This window comes from Sinocyclocheilus anshuiensis, unplaced genomic scaffold (genome assembly GCF_001515605.1).
Source record: "Sinocyclocheilus anshuiensis isolate Anshui unplaced genomic scaffold, SAMN03320099.WGS_v1.1 scaffold426, whole genome shotgun sequence".
Classification (NCBI taxonomy): Eukaryota; Metazoa; Chordata; class Actinopteri; order Cypriniformes; family Cyprinidae; genus Sinocyclocheilus; species Sinocyclocheilus anshuiensis.
This window is the reverse complement of record NW_015542362.1, coordinates 648,345-661,239: the sequence shown is the minus strand read 5'-3', so window position 1 is coordinate 661,239 and position 12,895 is coordinate 648,345. Positions and strand designations below refer to the sequence as shown.

At 36.5% G+C, this 12,895-nt stretch overlaps 1 protein-coding gene across 1 annotated transcript; it reads right to left on the bottom strand.

The window, feature by feature from the left end:
* Positions 1-2,201: 2,201 nt before the first annotated feature.
* On the bottom strand, positions 2,202-12,614 carry calb2b (calbindin 2b). Its single transcript, XM_016490866.1, has 11 exons — positions 12,431-12,614; positions 10,225-10,295; positions 9,828-9,917; positions 7,421-7,501; positions 6,692-6,748; positions 6,535-6,612; positions 6,403-6,458; positions 6,284-6,323; positions 4,507-4,560; positions 4,113-4,184; positions 2,202-2,733 (listed from the first exon to the last, which is right to left on the bottom strand). The coding sequence occupies exons 1-11, from the start codon at positions 12,522-12,524 to the stop codon at positions 2,617-2,619; spliced, it is 810 nt and encodes a 269-aa protein (XP_016346352.1). The 5' UTR covers positions 12,525-12,614; the 3' UTR covers positions 2,202-2,616.
* Between the last annotated feature and the right edge of the window lie 281 nt (positions 12,615-12,895).

Below are 12,895 nucleotides of genomic sequence, written 5' to 3'. Positions count from 1 at the left end.
TTTATGCACCAAGAGCTTGTAACACTCCAAAGAGAAAGGAAAAATTGAAATCGCATCATATGACCCCCTTAAGATTGTGTTCAAAGGGTGCTATGAGAAGAATAGATATTAATTTTTCAGCCAATTAACTTGTGAAAGCTTGTAAGGCCCTGTCCACACGAACGCGGTTATTTTTTAACCGCAGCTTTTTCTACGCGGTTAGGCCATTCGTCCACACGCAAACGCAGCACCAGTTCACTGAAACCGAACATTTTTGAAAACGCCTGCCAGGGTGAAGATTTTCAAAAACTCCGGTTGCAGTGTTATCGTGTAGACAGCGAAACCGGAATTCTTGGCTGGTGACGTCGGAGCCTGCGCTGTTATCTCCGCCTACTGGAGACTCTTTCAGGCTTCTGATTGGCCAACATGGCTTTACGGTTGAGATTATATCGCCACCTGTTGGTTTGGCATGCTCTTGACAGTGATTCATAGCATGCGTTTGCGTTTTCATGTGGACGGAGATTTTTTTTAAAAACGGAAGAAGGAAAAACTCCGTTTATAAAAATACCCGTGTACGTGTGGACAAGACTGGTCAAATTACTGAGCTATAGGCCTTGTCATAGGCATTTTCAATGATTACAAATGTGATGCCTAGATTGGGAATCCAAGCTATAATTCATAGAGTACAACCCATTCAATGACTCATAGGGTGTGCATCTAGCAGCAATATATGTAGTATAAACCACATTTATAAGTTTAGATATCCAAAAGTAAATTATGGATCGTTTGAGTTGAAAAACAGCATGGAAACCATCATGACATAATCATGCCTTCACACCAGTGTGAAAAGCAGTAATGCTGGTGTTTTGGTATCAGCCACTAGAGGTCTATCTTGAGCCTTCCAGTCTGTTTCCATCAGTTTCCACAGATCTCTTGCTGCTTCAGTCCTGAGTGCTTTACCTCTCTGGAGTGCTCGAGAGGCGTCTAAAGTGCACATGCTGTTTTTTGTGAGCTGGGCCATACAGAGCTACATCTTATTTTAAACACTCTTGTTAAAAAATATATGAGAGTGCTGATATTTAATTGATGGCCTTCCCAGACTGCGCAAGGTCTTGTAGCACAGCTAGTCAATAAGTGGCAGAGCAACTATCACAACTGTCACAAAACAAAAATCATGAAACGATATTACATCAGCTGTTTGAAAAAAATAAAAACATCATCTTTTAGTTTCCGCATCTATTTAATAGGTGGATTCACGACTAACACACTTGTTCTTAAGAACGTTCCCGTTAAGTTATGAATTTGTTTATTAAATGTTTTTTAAATAATTAAGGTAATATTCTATTTAAAAAAAAAATTGTGCTAATTTTATGAGAACGTTGCTTTTGAATCTTCTCTGAACATTGTGAAAGAATTAGTAGCTAATATTTAAATGATTTTAGATGAATATTTAACTAAAATATTTACGGGGAAAAAAAACATTCCATGAACAATGTATAAATAACGTTTTTGTTTGCTACCTGTTTTGAAAACATTACTAAGATATCAAATATCAGATCATTCTGAACGAAGGTTGAATTAATGTTAGTGGAATAACCTTGCCAGAACATTAGCCAAAGTTCCCTGTTAACTGGGTTGATAAACTGCAGGAAGGTTTCCATGGTTTGCCCTCTCCTCTCAAAATATGTAACAAAATGCATGTGATCCAAACAGGACAAGCATAAACATTTTGTGGAAGATATTCAGGGTGAAACTGAGCAACTGAAGCCAAGAAAACTGTCTGCATCACCACAATCCTTTACCTGTTCGATCCTGTATATCAGAGATTAATGAAGCACAAAGAACATTCCTACTATGAAAATGAAAAAGATAAGCTCTAAACACTTCATTGTGCTACGGCGCTCGCTTTGGCTTGAAGATGCGAGCCTTTTCTTGCAGGCCCGTGAAGATAAGTTAGCCGTGTCTGGATTTATCTAAATGGAAAATGAGATCACAGTGCGCCTGAGAAGATGGCACATCCGAACAACGATAATAGGTGCCCGTTATTACCATTATCTGCTTCCAAAACAGTTACAGCCATAATTAAATTAGGAGCATTAATGGTATCTTGCAAAATATAACCTGAAAATATGGAAATGGTCCTTTATTTAAAGAAAAGGCTAGACAGATCCTTTAAAGCAGAAAAACCGTATGGTTTAGAAGGTAAATGTATTATCTGATCTTTATTTCAATTATTCTTTTAGCAGTGTTGGCAAAACAGAAGAGTGTACAGTCTTGCTAGGAACAAAAAAGGAGATATGGGAGAGATTGGAAAGATAGAGAGAAAGAGAGGAATGGAGAGAGAGCAGGCTGCATACATAAAAGTAACAAACTGAATTGAAGATTTGGTACAAGCAGGAGAATAAGACCATATATCCATTATTATACCACAATGTCATGTTTTTGACATAAAAAAGACGAGCAAGAGATGCACACATCGAGAAGCCATATCTTTGGGAAAGGCATGCCACGGAGAGAGGAGTACGTTGTGGATGCTGATTAACTTTGACAGGATAAGAGGTGGAACAGAGCCACCACATGCACCTGCTTTGGCTAGATTGGGGTGGGTGAAGGAAGTGAGAGCTAAGAGCTCAGAGTTCACACTGACGGATCCTTGCATAACACAATCTCCAGCTCTGTGCGGAACAGCTTTCCTCCGTCAGACAACACCATGATGCTCTTCTTTGAGCTAGACAGGTTTTGAGGGTCAACAACCTAAAGAACATAGAACACATAGAAGTGTTGTATGTATTCAGACTACCCATATTCATTGCTGAAATGCAGAATTAGTGCAGGATTATGTATATAAGTATATCATTTTAAATGTATTATTCAGTATTTAAGTTTTTGAAAGATGTCTCTTATGCTGAATTTTCAGCAGCCATTATTCCAGTCTTCAGTGTCACATGATCCTTTAGAAATCTTTCTAAAATGTTGATTTGGTGCTCAAGAAACATTTATAATTGAATGTTGAAAGCAGTTGTGCTGCTTAATATTTTTGAGGAAACTTTTTGATGTACAGAAAGTTGATGAAAAGAACAGCATTTATTTGAAATAAAAACCTTCATCTTAAGTATTAATTTTTTTCTAAAAAAATCTTACCAACTCCAAATATAATTTTTAAGTATCTATATTCATCATAATTTTATATTTAAAACAATTTCATACCATTATTTCTGCAATTGTAGCTTCTGTGACATTTTTTCAACTGTGCAGTATTAAATTGTATGTAAATGCACTTTTCCATAGTATATACTGTATATGCAGCTCTTGTGCCACAATTTCAATTAAAATACTTAACAGAATGCTTAAAGGGGTCATATGATGTTGCTAAAAAGAACATTATTTGGTGTATTTGGTGTAATGAAATGTGTTTATGCGGTTTAAGGTTAAAAAAAAAAACATTATTTTCCACATACTGTACATTATTGTTTCTCCTCTATGCCCCGCCTTTCTGAAACGCGTCGATTTTTACAAAGCTCATCGGTCTGAAAAAGCGAGGTGTGCTGTGATTGGCCAGCTATCCAGTGCGTTGTGATTGGCTGAATACCTCAAGCGCGTGACGGAAATGTTACGCCCCTACCATACTGTGATGATGCCCTGTCAGGCCGGAGCGATGATTCAAAAACATGAAAACCCATTATAAACGAGGCATTCGTTGCATCCAGTGGGGACATAATTATGGATTATAATGACTTATACTGTGTTTTTACGCGTTGCATCGCATCACGTCGCGTAAACATAAAACCATGTCTGTATTTGTGATACGAATACATACAAAAACACTGCGACTCACAAGACAAAAAACATGAAACACCTTTCTGTCGGGAGAGAGAGAAGCCGCAGCGTGTGAACGCGCCACCATCTTGAGCCATCTTAAGTAGACATGTGGGGGCGTGTTAGAACGAGCCGTTTTAGGTAGGCGTGGCTGACTCTTAATTTTTATAAAGAATATCTCTTTGGATTTGAGACTTTAGTCTTTGCAACTTTACAGATCTTCTTTATGCACCAAGAGCTTGTAACACTCCAAAGAGAAAGGAAAAATTTAAATTGCATCATATGACCACTTTAATTCCCAACTAACATCAAGTTACCATTTTATGTTTTTGGTAGAGGTCTCTCAGCAGTGCATCCAGTTCATGTTCATCAATGTAACCATTTCCATCCTGTTGAGGGAAAAAAGAAGCAGTTTTACATATTACATCCTAAATCATAAACCTATTACAAAGACATTTTCTAAGAGTCTATTTAACATCTGACATAACACTTTTGGAAAAATAAATCTTGCAGATGAAAACTGACAAGAAAAAGACGTCTCCATAATGTACACATGGGATCTGAGAGGATACCATGATAGTGAATTTCTGGTTGTGTATAGCAGTGCTAAAGTGTTGTTTTTTGTGTATATGGTCATGTGTGGATAACTAACCCACAACACAAAACAAATGTACAAGGACACAAACTTAGGAAATATACCCATTATCCGACCTTATCATAATAGGTGAAGATTGCTTCAAATTCTTCAGCAGATAGTTTGAAATTCTGATGATGAAAAAGAGACATTAGTTTTTGCTCTGTGCATGTGTGTGCAAAATACAGTGTCTATCGAGGGGTTATAGTGTAATATTAATTTGACTTCAGATTTTATTTTGAGCGTTTAAATATTCATAACTGGAAAATAGTCCTTCTAATCCTTTGGATTACAACAAAACAGTGCAGCAACATATAGCATCATTGCTACTGTAAAAATAAATAAAAACATGCATACCATTTGTAAACATGCCAATATAATATAATAATGTGATGCATTCACGCCAAATGTTGCATATAAAAGTAATTTAGAAAATGGCTTTGTGTAATACAGAATTCCAGTAATGACAGTAATAATATTCTATTCATATCTCAAAAGCATTGCTTTTTATTCTATGTATTATATCAGTTTACAATTTTTAGTGAGCATTTTCATATTTTAATTTAATATTGAGATAATATTTTTATAATTGCATACTTAACAAATATAGCAAAACATATTTTAGTAAAATGTCTGGCTATTGAATATATAAAATCTTTTTCATCACTGAAATGGAAAGGACATCTTGGTCACCATATTTTGACCCTGATAATGCTATGAGACTAAACAGAACATAGACCAGTTCTTCCAGTCTTAATCTATTTTCTGTTGTTTTGATGAGGGAAAAAAGAGAGACGGAGAAAAATAAAGAGAGAGAGAGCACCCAGTGAATGTGGGGAGACTGGGTCAGATCAGTACATCTCCAGGTTCAAGAATAATCTATGGAGATTATCGTAACTATAGTAGGATTGAAGTAATCCCTATCAACCCATGCTCTGTGGCAGAAATCAGTTATCAATCTGCCGTCAAGTTCAGACACAGACAAAACCTATAAACACACATACAGTACAAACACACACACACACACACACACACAAATAAACCTATGTACCCAAATACACATTCTTCAGCACAAAACATGCATTTGATCTGCTGCTCTAAAAATACTATTGCCATATTGCAAATCTAATCTATTTTTTTCCAGCCCTGACTTTAAGCTACTGCGATTCTACTGTAACTGCAAACAATTGCCAGCTTCCAGTATATCACCGTTTTCAAAACTTAAACTGAATTGAACTGAATGACACTATTGGTTTCTGCTTTATAGCTGACTTCAATTTGTTCATAATTCATGAATTTTGCAGCATCGACTCTATTATTGAACTGAACTGAATCAACATTAAACTGAATAAAGACAAGAGTTGCTTACAGCTGAATTGAAATTGTTTCATAATGAATGAGCTTTTCACAGTTATTGAACTAAACTGAACCAACCAATTTGCCTCATTTTAGAAGTGTGCATCATTGACTCTGATACTTTCCTGTTTAGAGAAAAAATCTCTTTTGTATAAAGCGCTAAAAAAATAAAGGTGAACTCTGTTTTACACAGTATTATTCTAAAGCACATGCTACAGTGATCTACAGTGAGTGTACTGGCATTTGTTCCTCACTGGTCAATTTGTAATATTAGTATTTGCACTCTTGTTTTTCATTAGCTTACATTTACATAACTAATCAAACAAAAAAAAACTTTGCATTCCCTGGGAATGACATATGTAATCAGTTCATACATTCCCTGCATCAAACCCATGATCTTATTCTTGCTCTCTGCTGTTCTGAGCTGCAGGAATACTTTACTTGTACTCTGCACTATGGTAATAAAGTTGAATTGAATCTAACACTGCTTGATCTTACCTGAAACTTAAGCAGAAAATTCTCCTGCACAGGAAGCAGTCTGAAGACACAAAATATAACATTTTATAAAATATTGTATTAATACGCATTCACTTCAACTCACTCAGAGGCCTTCTCACCTAGCCATCTCAGCCAATCCCAGTTTCCCATCACCATTCAGGTCAAACATTTTAAGCTGCAGAAAAAAAGCACAAATTAAAGAGTGGCTGTGTATGTGTGTGTTTGTGTGTGAATTGTGTGTGTCTACTCACTATGGTCTGTGTATATTCATTCAGTTTCTTGTCATCATAATGTCTGTTTGCTTTCTTCAGCAGATCTGAGAGAAAGCCCTGGGGAAAAGAAATTATTTTATTTAGTAATGGATCTATAATAGCTATAGGAAGTTCTGTGTGACCTATCGAGTTATACCTTCAGTTCATTGGCTTCAATGTATCCGCTACGGTCAGTATCATATTTTCTCCATGCCTGAAAAATGAAACAATAGTATTAAGACACCTCCACAATTCCCACACGTATATATGTACAGATCCTCTCCCCTGCAAAGGTGAAACGGACAGGGTTTCAATCCAAATTGTTCTGATTTGTATGTGATTGTCATCTTGATTAAACCAGTGAATTTGGTATTTGGAATTACACTGGGATTACTGGCGAGCTGATCTAAAGTGAAGAAAAACCTGCCATGATTTACTAGGATGTGTGTTATTGTGTGCATTATTGTATTGCATATGTGTGTGTTGTCCTCTGTAATGCTAGCAAAACGCCTTCATCATGTCTTCTACAACTCTTCTACAACTAAGAATGAACATGTTTTGTATTATTTACAAAATCACCATGTTGTACAAATGATCCTCCATTAACCCAGTTACTCACACATATACACGCTGTGTTCCTTTATGTATTGCAGGCCATTCATAATGGATAACCTACTGCAAATAGAGTTTTCTAGCTCTCTCTCTGTCTTTCTTTCACTCAGATGCACACAAAAGCACCTCAGCTACTGAAAAATATTTCATTTTTACAATAAGACATTAATAATTGTTATTAATCATGTCAGTCAAATTACTGATATGCACAGAGAGTTGACAGTCGATATCAATTCAAATAAGATACGGCAAAAAAATAATCACTGTTACATACTGCCATAAACTCTGCACTGGATCCCATAAACTGTCTGAAGCATAATAGAAAATTCTCCTCTGTGGGCAGGATCTGGGCCAGCTGAAAAAGATAAAGACAAAAAGAATTATTGTCAACATCAATGTTGTAAAAATACTGTTAAAAAAAAAAAAGTGGTACTTCTCATTTAATTAAATATTTATCTATCTATCCATCTTATAATAAATATTAAATGTTACATTTTATATAGATATATTATATAATATAAAGTGAATTAAATATATGAATAATATAAACATTAAATATGCTGAAAACTAAATATATTTTCTTTTCGTAACCACTACATTTAGACTCATTCTATAATTCCACTGAAAAGGATTTCAGCACCATGGACAGCCGCACAGTGGAGCACAAAGCGCTTATCCAAAGCATCCCTTTTTGCTACACAATCGACCAAGTGCTGTTGTCTGAGTTGATGCCTGTGTATAAAGCCTATCTGCCTGGCTTAAGAAGAGAGTGTCTGCAAGGGCTGGACAGGGATGAGAGACCATTTCATGCTCTTGGTTATCTTTTCCGCTGAACTGCTGAAGGGACACTAAATTGTACCAAAGCGAAAAGTCGGAAAAGCTCTGAAACCATCTGTCTACGTCAAGTTCCACCTCTGAGTGCTCTGACACACAAACCTGTGCCTGGAGGATCACCTTCTGTCTATGTAGCAAAAAGTACTTTTTAAGCATTACAATCGATCTGATGTTTTGTTCGATGAGTGTATAGTGTATAGGATGTGTATAGTATTACAACATATAGGACAAATATAGTTTCATGATCATTAAATGCTTATTTTATATCTGAAACATTTATAGATCATAAAAATAGACATTCAAGTTCAACAGAATGCATAAATGCATCCATAGTCAACATTAACCCTAACACTGGATTGACTACAGATTCTTAAGTACAGTCAGATTTTTTTTATGTTTTGGGAAGAAGTCTCTTATGCTTACCAAGGCTGCATCAAAAATACAGTAAAAACTGTAATATTGGGAAGTATTATTACAGTTTAAAATAACTTTGTGGTTTTCATATATTTTTAAATGTAATTTATTCATGTGATGGCAAAGCTGAATTTTCAGCAGCCATTACTCCAGTCTCCAGTGTCACATGATCCTTCAGAAATCATCTATGCTGATTTAATGCTCAAAAAACATTTGTGCTGAAAAAGATTTTGAAGTGAATAGTAGTGAAATGTAGTGAAAACAGAAATTTGTTGTACCATTACAAATGTCTTTACCTATCTACTACTATCTTTGATTTATTTAGTTTGTGTATTTACAGCTATTAAGTACAATGAATTTGCTTCCTGTAAAAAGTAAACATCTCTATTCTGTTGATTTCTGTTCCTCTGCTAACAGATACTAAAATCAAATGATTGTTGTTCATACCGGTAAGAATGAAAAACCTACTTTTAAAGATAAGTTCTATATTTCTGACAAAGTCAAGCAGAAAACCCTAAAAAGCTGGAAAGCAGAAGATGACAGATATGACAATCCCAACATGGCTAATCTGCGGTTCCAGCTTAGATTCACACACTGCACACAGAAGAACAGATCATTGACCCATACAAGCCTTGAAAAAGTGGTCTGAATGAGCTGCTGACATCCTGCCAGCTTTCAAGATAAAGCAGCATGTTTGAGATTTTGTACTAGACTGAAAACAGGAAAATTGTCTGAAGTGTGATTGAAAAACAGTGAACATCCAAACTCTGGTGAGTTATTCTATGAACCACAACCAGGAGGATTTTCTTCATAGTCATTTACAATTTCTAATACAGTGAGATTTGCGCGATGCAGATGATTTGTATATAACCACCTCCCTTCTGCATTAACTGCATGATCTCCAACTAAGTAAGCTTTAATCTGCTGCGTGGAAAGGCTCCTTTCATCTTTTCAAAACCATTTTACCTCTACTAAGCCATATAGGACTTATAAAACAAGTCAAGGGAAAGAAATGTACCACCACCAACAACATTCAAAAACAACATACCAGCCAAAAAAAGGAAATAGCTTCATAACCAAAGCAGGCCGACGTCAATTAGTTAGAGCAAGGAATGAGTTCATATGTTCATGTGGCCTCTATGACTGGATTAGTTAGGTTTTCTTCCAGCATAAATCACTTTATCCATTCTTTCGTGCCGTCATCATGATGGACGTCCCCACCATCCCCCCCGCCCTTCATCATTCCATCATCTCCTCGATAGATGCCACCTTCTGCCCTCTCCTTCAAGCCCTAATCTGCCCTCATTGTCCTCTTTCTATTTCTTCCTGGTGTTCCATGAATCTCAAAGAGTGGTTCTGCAGAATGTTCTCTCTCCAGAGCTTCAAACCATTGCTATGGCTGTAGTCCAGCAGTGAAAAGGGGTGAAATTTACCTCTGACATCTCAATCTTCCCATCACCGTTCTCATCGAATTTTTGCATAAACTCTTTCATCCTGTCTTTGAATGAGACATTTGAAGGATCCTGAAAACCAACCAAACATGTCTGACATGAAAAACAGCACAAATAAAAACAATTTGTTTTCAAATAGCTAGTTCAACAGAAGTGTCACTTTATGTATAAAAAATATTTAAAACCAGAAATTGCATTGACATTAGAAAATAGCAGCCAGATGGTATCCGCTCAGATGGCATGTGCATTAAGCTAGATTAAACTAGACGTCTCGTTCTGTAGTTCTTGTGTGACATTCAGATCACCACTTATCAAGTACAGCTGCAGCTGATGTTTTTAACATAATTAACGAACATACACAATACTGTACATGACTCACCGCACTTTTCCTTGCTAGCTCGAGCTCACGAATGAAATGTTCCAGTTCCTTCCCTTCAATGCAGCCATTTCCTAGAAAAAAGAAGAACTTAAGTTAATTTATTCAATTATGAGTTTAAACTGAACATCCAAGACACGCAGATGCGGCTCAACTCACATTCTCTGATGCAACTTGACAATCAGTCTCCCTATATTAATGAAATGAGGATCTAATACTAGTTCTTGTCTTGTTGATTTAAACTGCTGAAGGACAAAATGCAGATTATAGATAAATCAATGAGCTACAAAGAACAACGCCTGGTTTATACAGCGAAAAATATTGCATCTTATACACAGCTCTTTTTTTTAATTATCTAGTTAATTTGAACCTTTATTAATATTGATAATGGTTGTTAAAGAATAACTAATGCCGATGTTTCAATGTTTTCAATCTTAGGCTAAAAACTAACCTAAGATCATTTGGTTGTCTTAGTGGCCGGGTCTCCCACCCTTGCCAGGCTGATCTGTTTGCTGGTTTTATAGAATTCTGGACACTTTCTTTAGCTGATCAGGCAGAAAGACCATCTTAAACCAGCTAAGACCAGAAAACTAGCTTTGGTAGTCTGTAACAACTTTTGATGGACATATGGCATTCCCATATATCTCATTTCCAAACTAGCCTAAACCAGCCTAAGATGGTTTGCTGGCCACTTAGCCAAGTCATGCATTCAGGAGGTCAGGTTGGGAGACCAGTTAATCCATCTGAAACCTGGGAGACCATCTTGACCAAAGGAAGACCAAAGTGGGAGGCCAGCTAAAACTATTTAAGACCAGCTTAAACCAACTGAGAACAGCAAACCATTTTAGGCTGGTTTACACAATTTTTTGTTTTCTAGCAGGACCGGCTCTCAAACCCATGCCCATAACGTTTCATCTTCATAGTCTCTCAAACGCTGACACATAAATCAATTGCAAGGAAAGATTCCATTCCAGGGCGAAATCAATAATGCCAACAATGCCTGTGAGGTTAAATTTACTGAGCTGAGAAAAGGCGTGCCTAACGCTGAAAGAAGTTAACAGGGCGATAGCAGGCAATCATCCCACTGGCGCTTTTTCAATTTCCTTGAATAATTCAAGAATAGGCCTACGCTTGTGCGTAAAACTGCATTGCACATCGCCTGAGGATTCCACGTGCGTTAGCGTCCCGCTAGATCACTGTTGCCAGATCCCGCAAAACAAACAACCAGTTCAAAACGAGCAGACGCCTTACTTTTTCTGCACGCAAAATATGAAACGGAATTCTGCAAATAAGAATCCTCACCTTTCAAAACAATCCCAAACTACGACTGTCCATAATATTCAAAAAGAGACTTTATGAAAAAAAAAACCCAACAAGATTATAAAAAGCGAACGAGGCAACAGCTTAGCTGCTCACATTTTTAAACGTGTAACTCAATGAACTGAGGAAACCAACATAAAAAATAAAAACACAGGTGTATGTGCGGTACCGCAAAGAAATCAAAACAACCAGTTCAAAACGAGCAGACGCCTTACTTTTTCTGCACGCAAAATATGAAACGGAATTCTGCAAATAAGAATCCTCACCTTTCAAAACAATCCCAAACTACGACTGTCCATAATATTCAAAAAGAGACTTTATGAAAAAAAAAACCAACAAGATTATAAAAAGCGAACGAGGCAACAGCTTAGCTGCTCACATTTTTAAACGTGTAACTCAATGAATTGAGGAAACCAACATAAAAAATAAAAACATAGGTGTATGTGCGGTACCGCAAAGAAATCATGTCGTAAATGCTTGAGTTTATCACTCAAAACAGGCGAGTATACGAGTATAATAATAATAATAATAATAATAATAATAATAATAATATTTAATGCCTCTCTTTAAAAGTTAAATTTTTGACAAGAATACAGCAGATACAGTAGGCTACTTCTCTATCACCATATGAAGTGTTGGAACAGAGTGACTCTTCTATAAACATATTTTACATAGTATATTAGGTTATTGCTTAGATATTTTTTTAATTAAAATTAAACTTTGCTATTGTAATTTTTCATTAAAAATACAGAATGTATTTAATGTAAATTCAAGTTTAATTCACTGAAGACATAAATCAAATGTAATACAAAAATCACTTTGGATAAGTAATAGCCTCCTATGTAGGACTAGACTAAGAACGCTTTTCGTCCCGGGACGTTGCACTCACCGTCAGCATCGAATTTATTCCAGATGTCGAGAAACTGGGAAGCAGTGAGTTCCGCCAGGTGCAAAGGAAGGGGCTCTGGTGCTTTATTCGCCATATCTATATTTTTTCTCTCCCCTCTTTTTTTCTAAGAAACAAGTGTCCTGTCTTTGAAGCACTCCTCTACCCCTATGCGAGTCACTGCAAGCAGCCTGACAGAGACGGCAGTTTTTAGCCCCCTCCGTAACTGCTGAAGTCTGCAGTTCATACGCTCACCAATAGGCGACATCATATAGCGCGTTTAAAAGCAGCTTCAGCAGGCGAGTTCATTCAGATCAGTACTCTAGGAGCATCACAGCAGGATTATGGAAATTAATTCAAATGTTCACAAATCCTATGAGCTCGTACGCTTCTACTAGGAGAAAATAGCATCAAAGTTTCCTAAAGCATATTGACAGTGACCAACAATGACTGGAGTCGTTTAGAAAA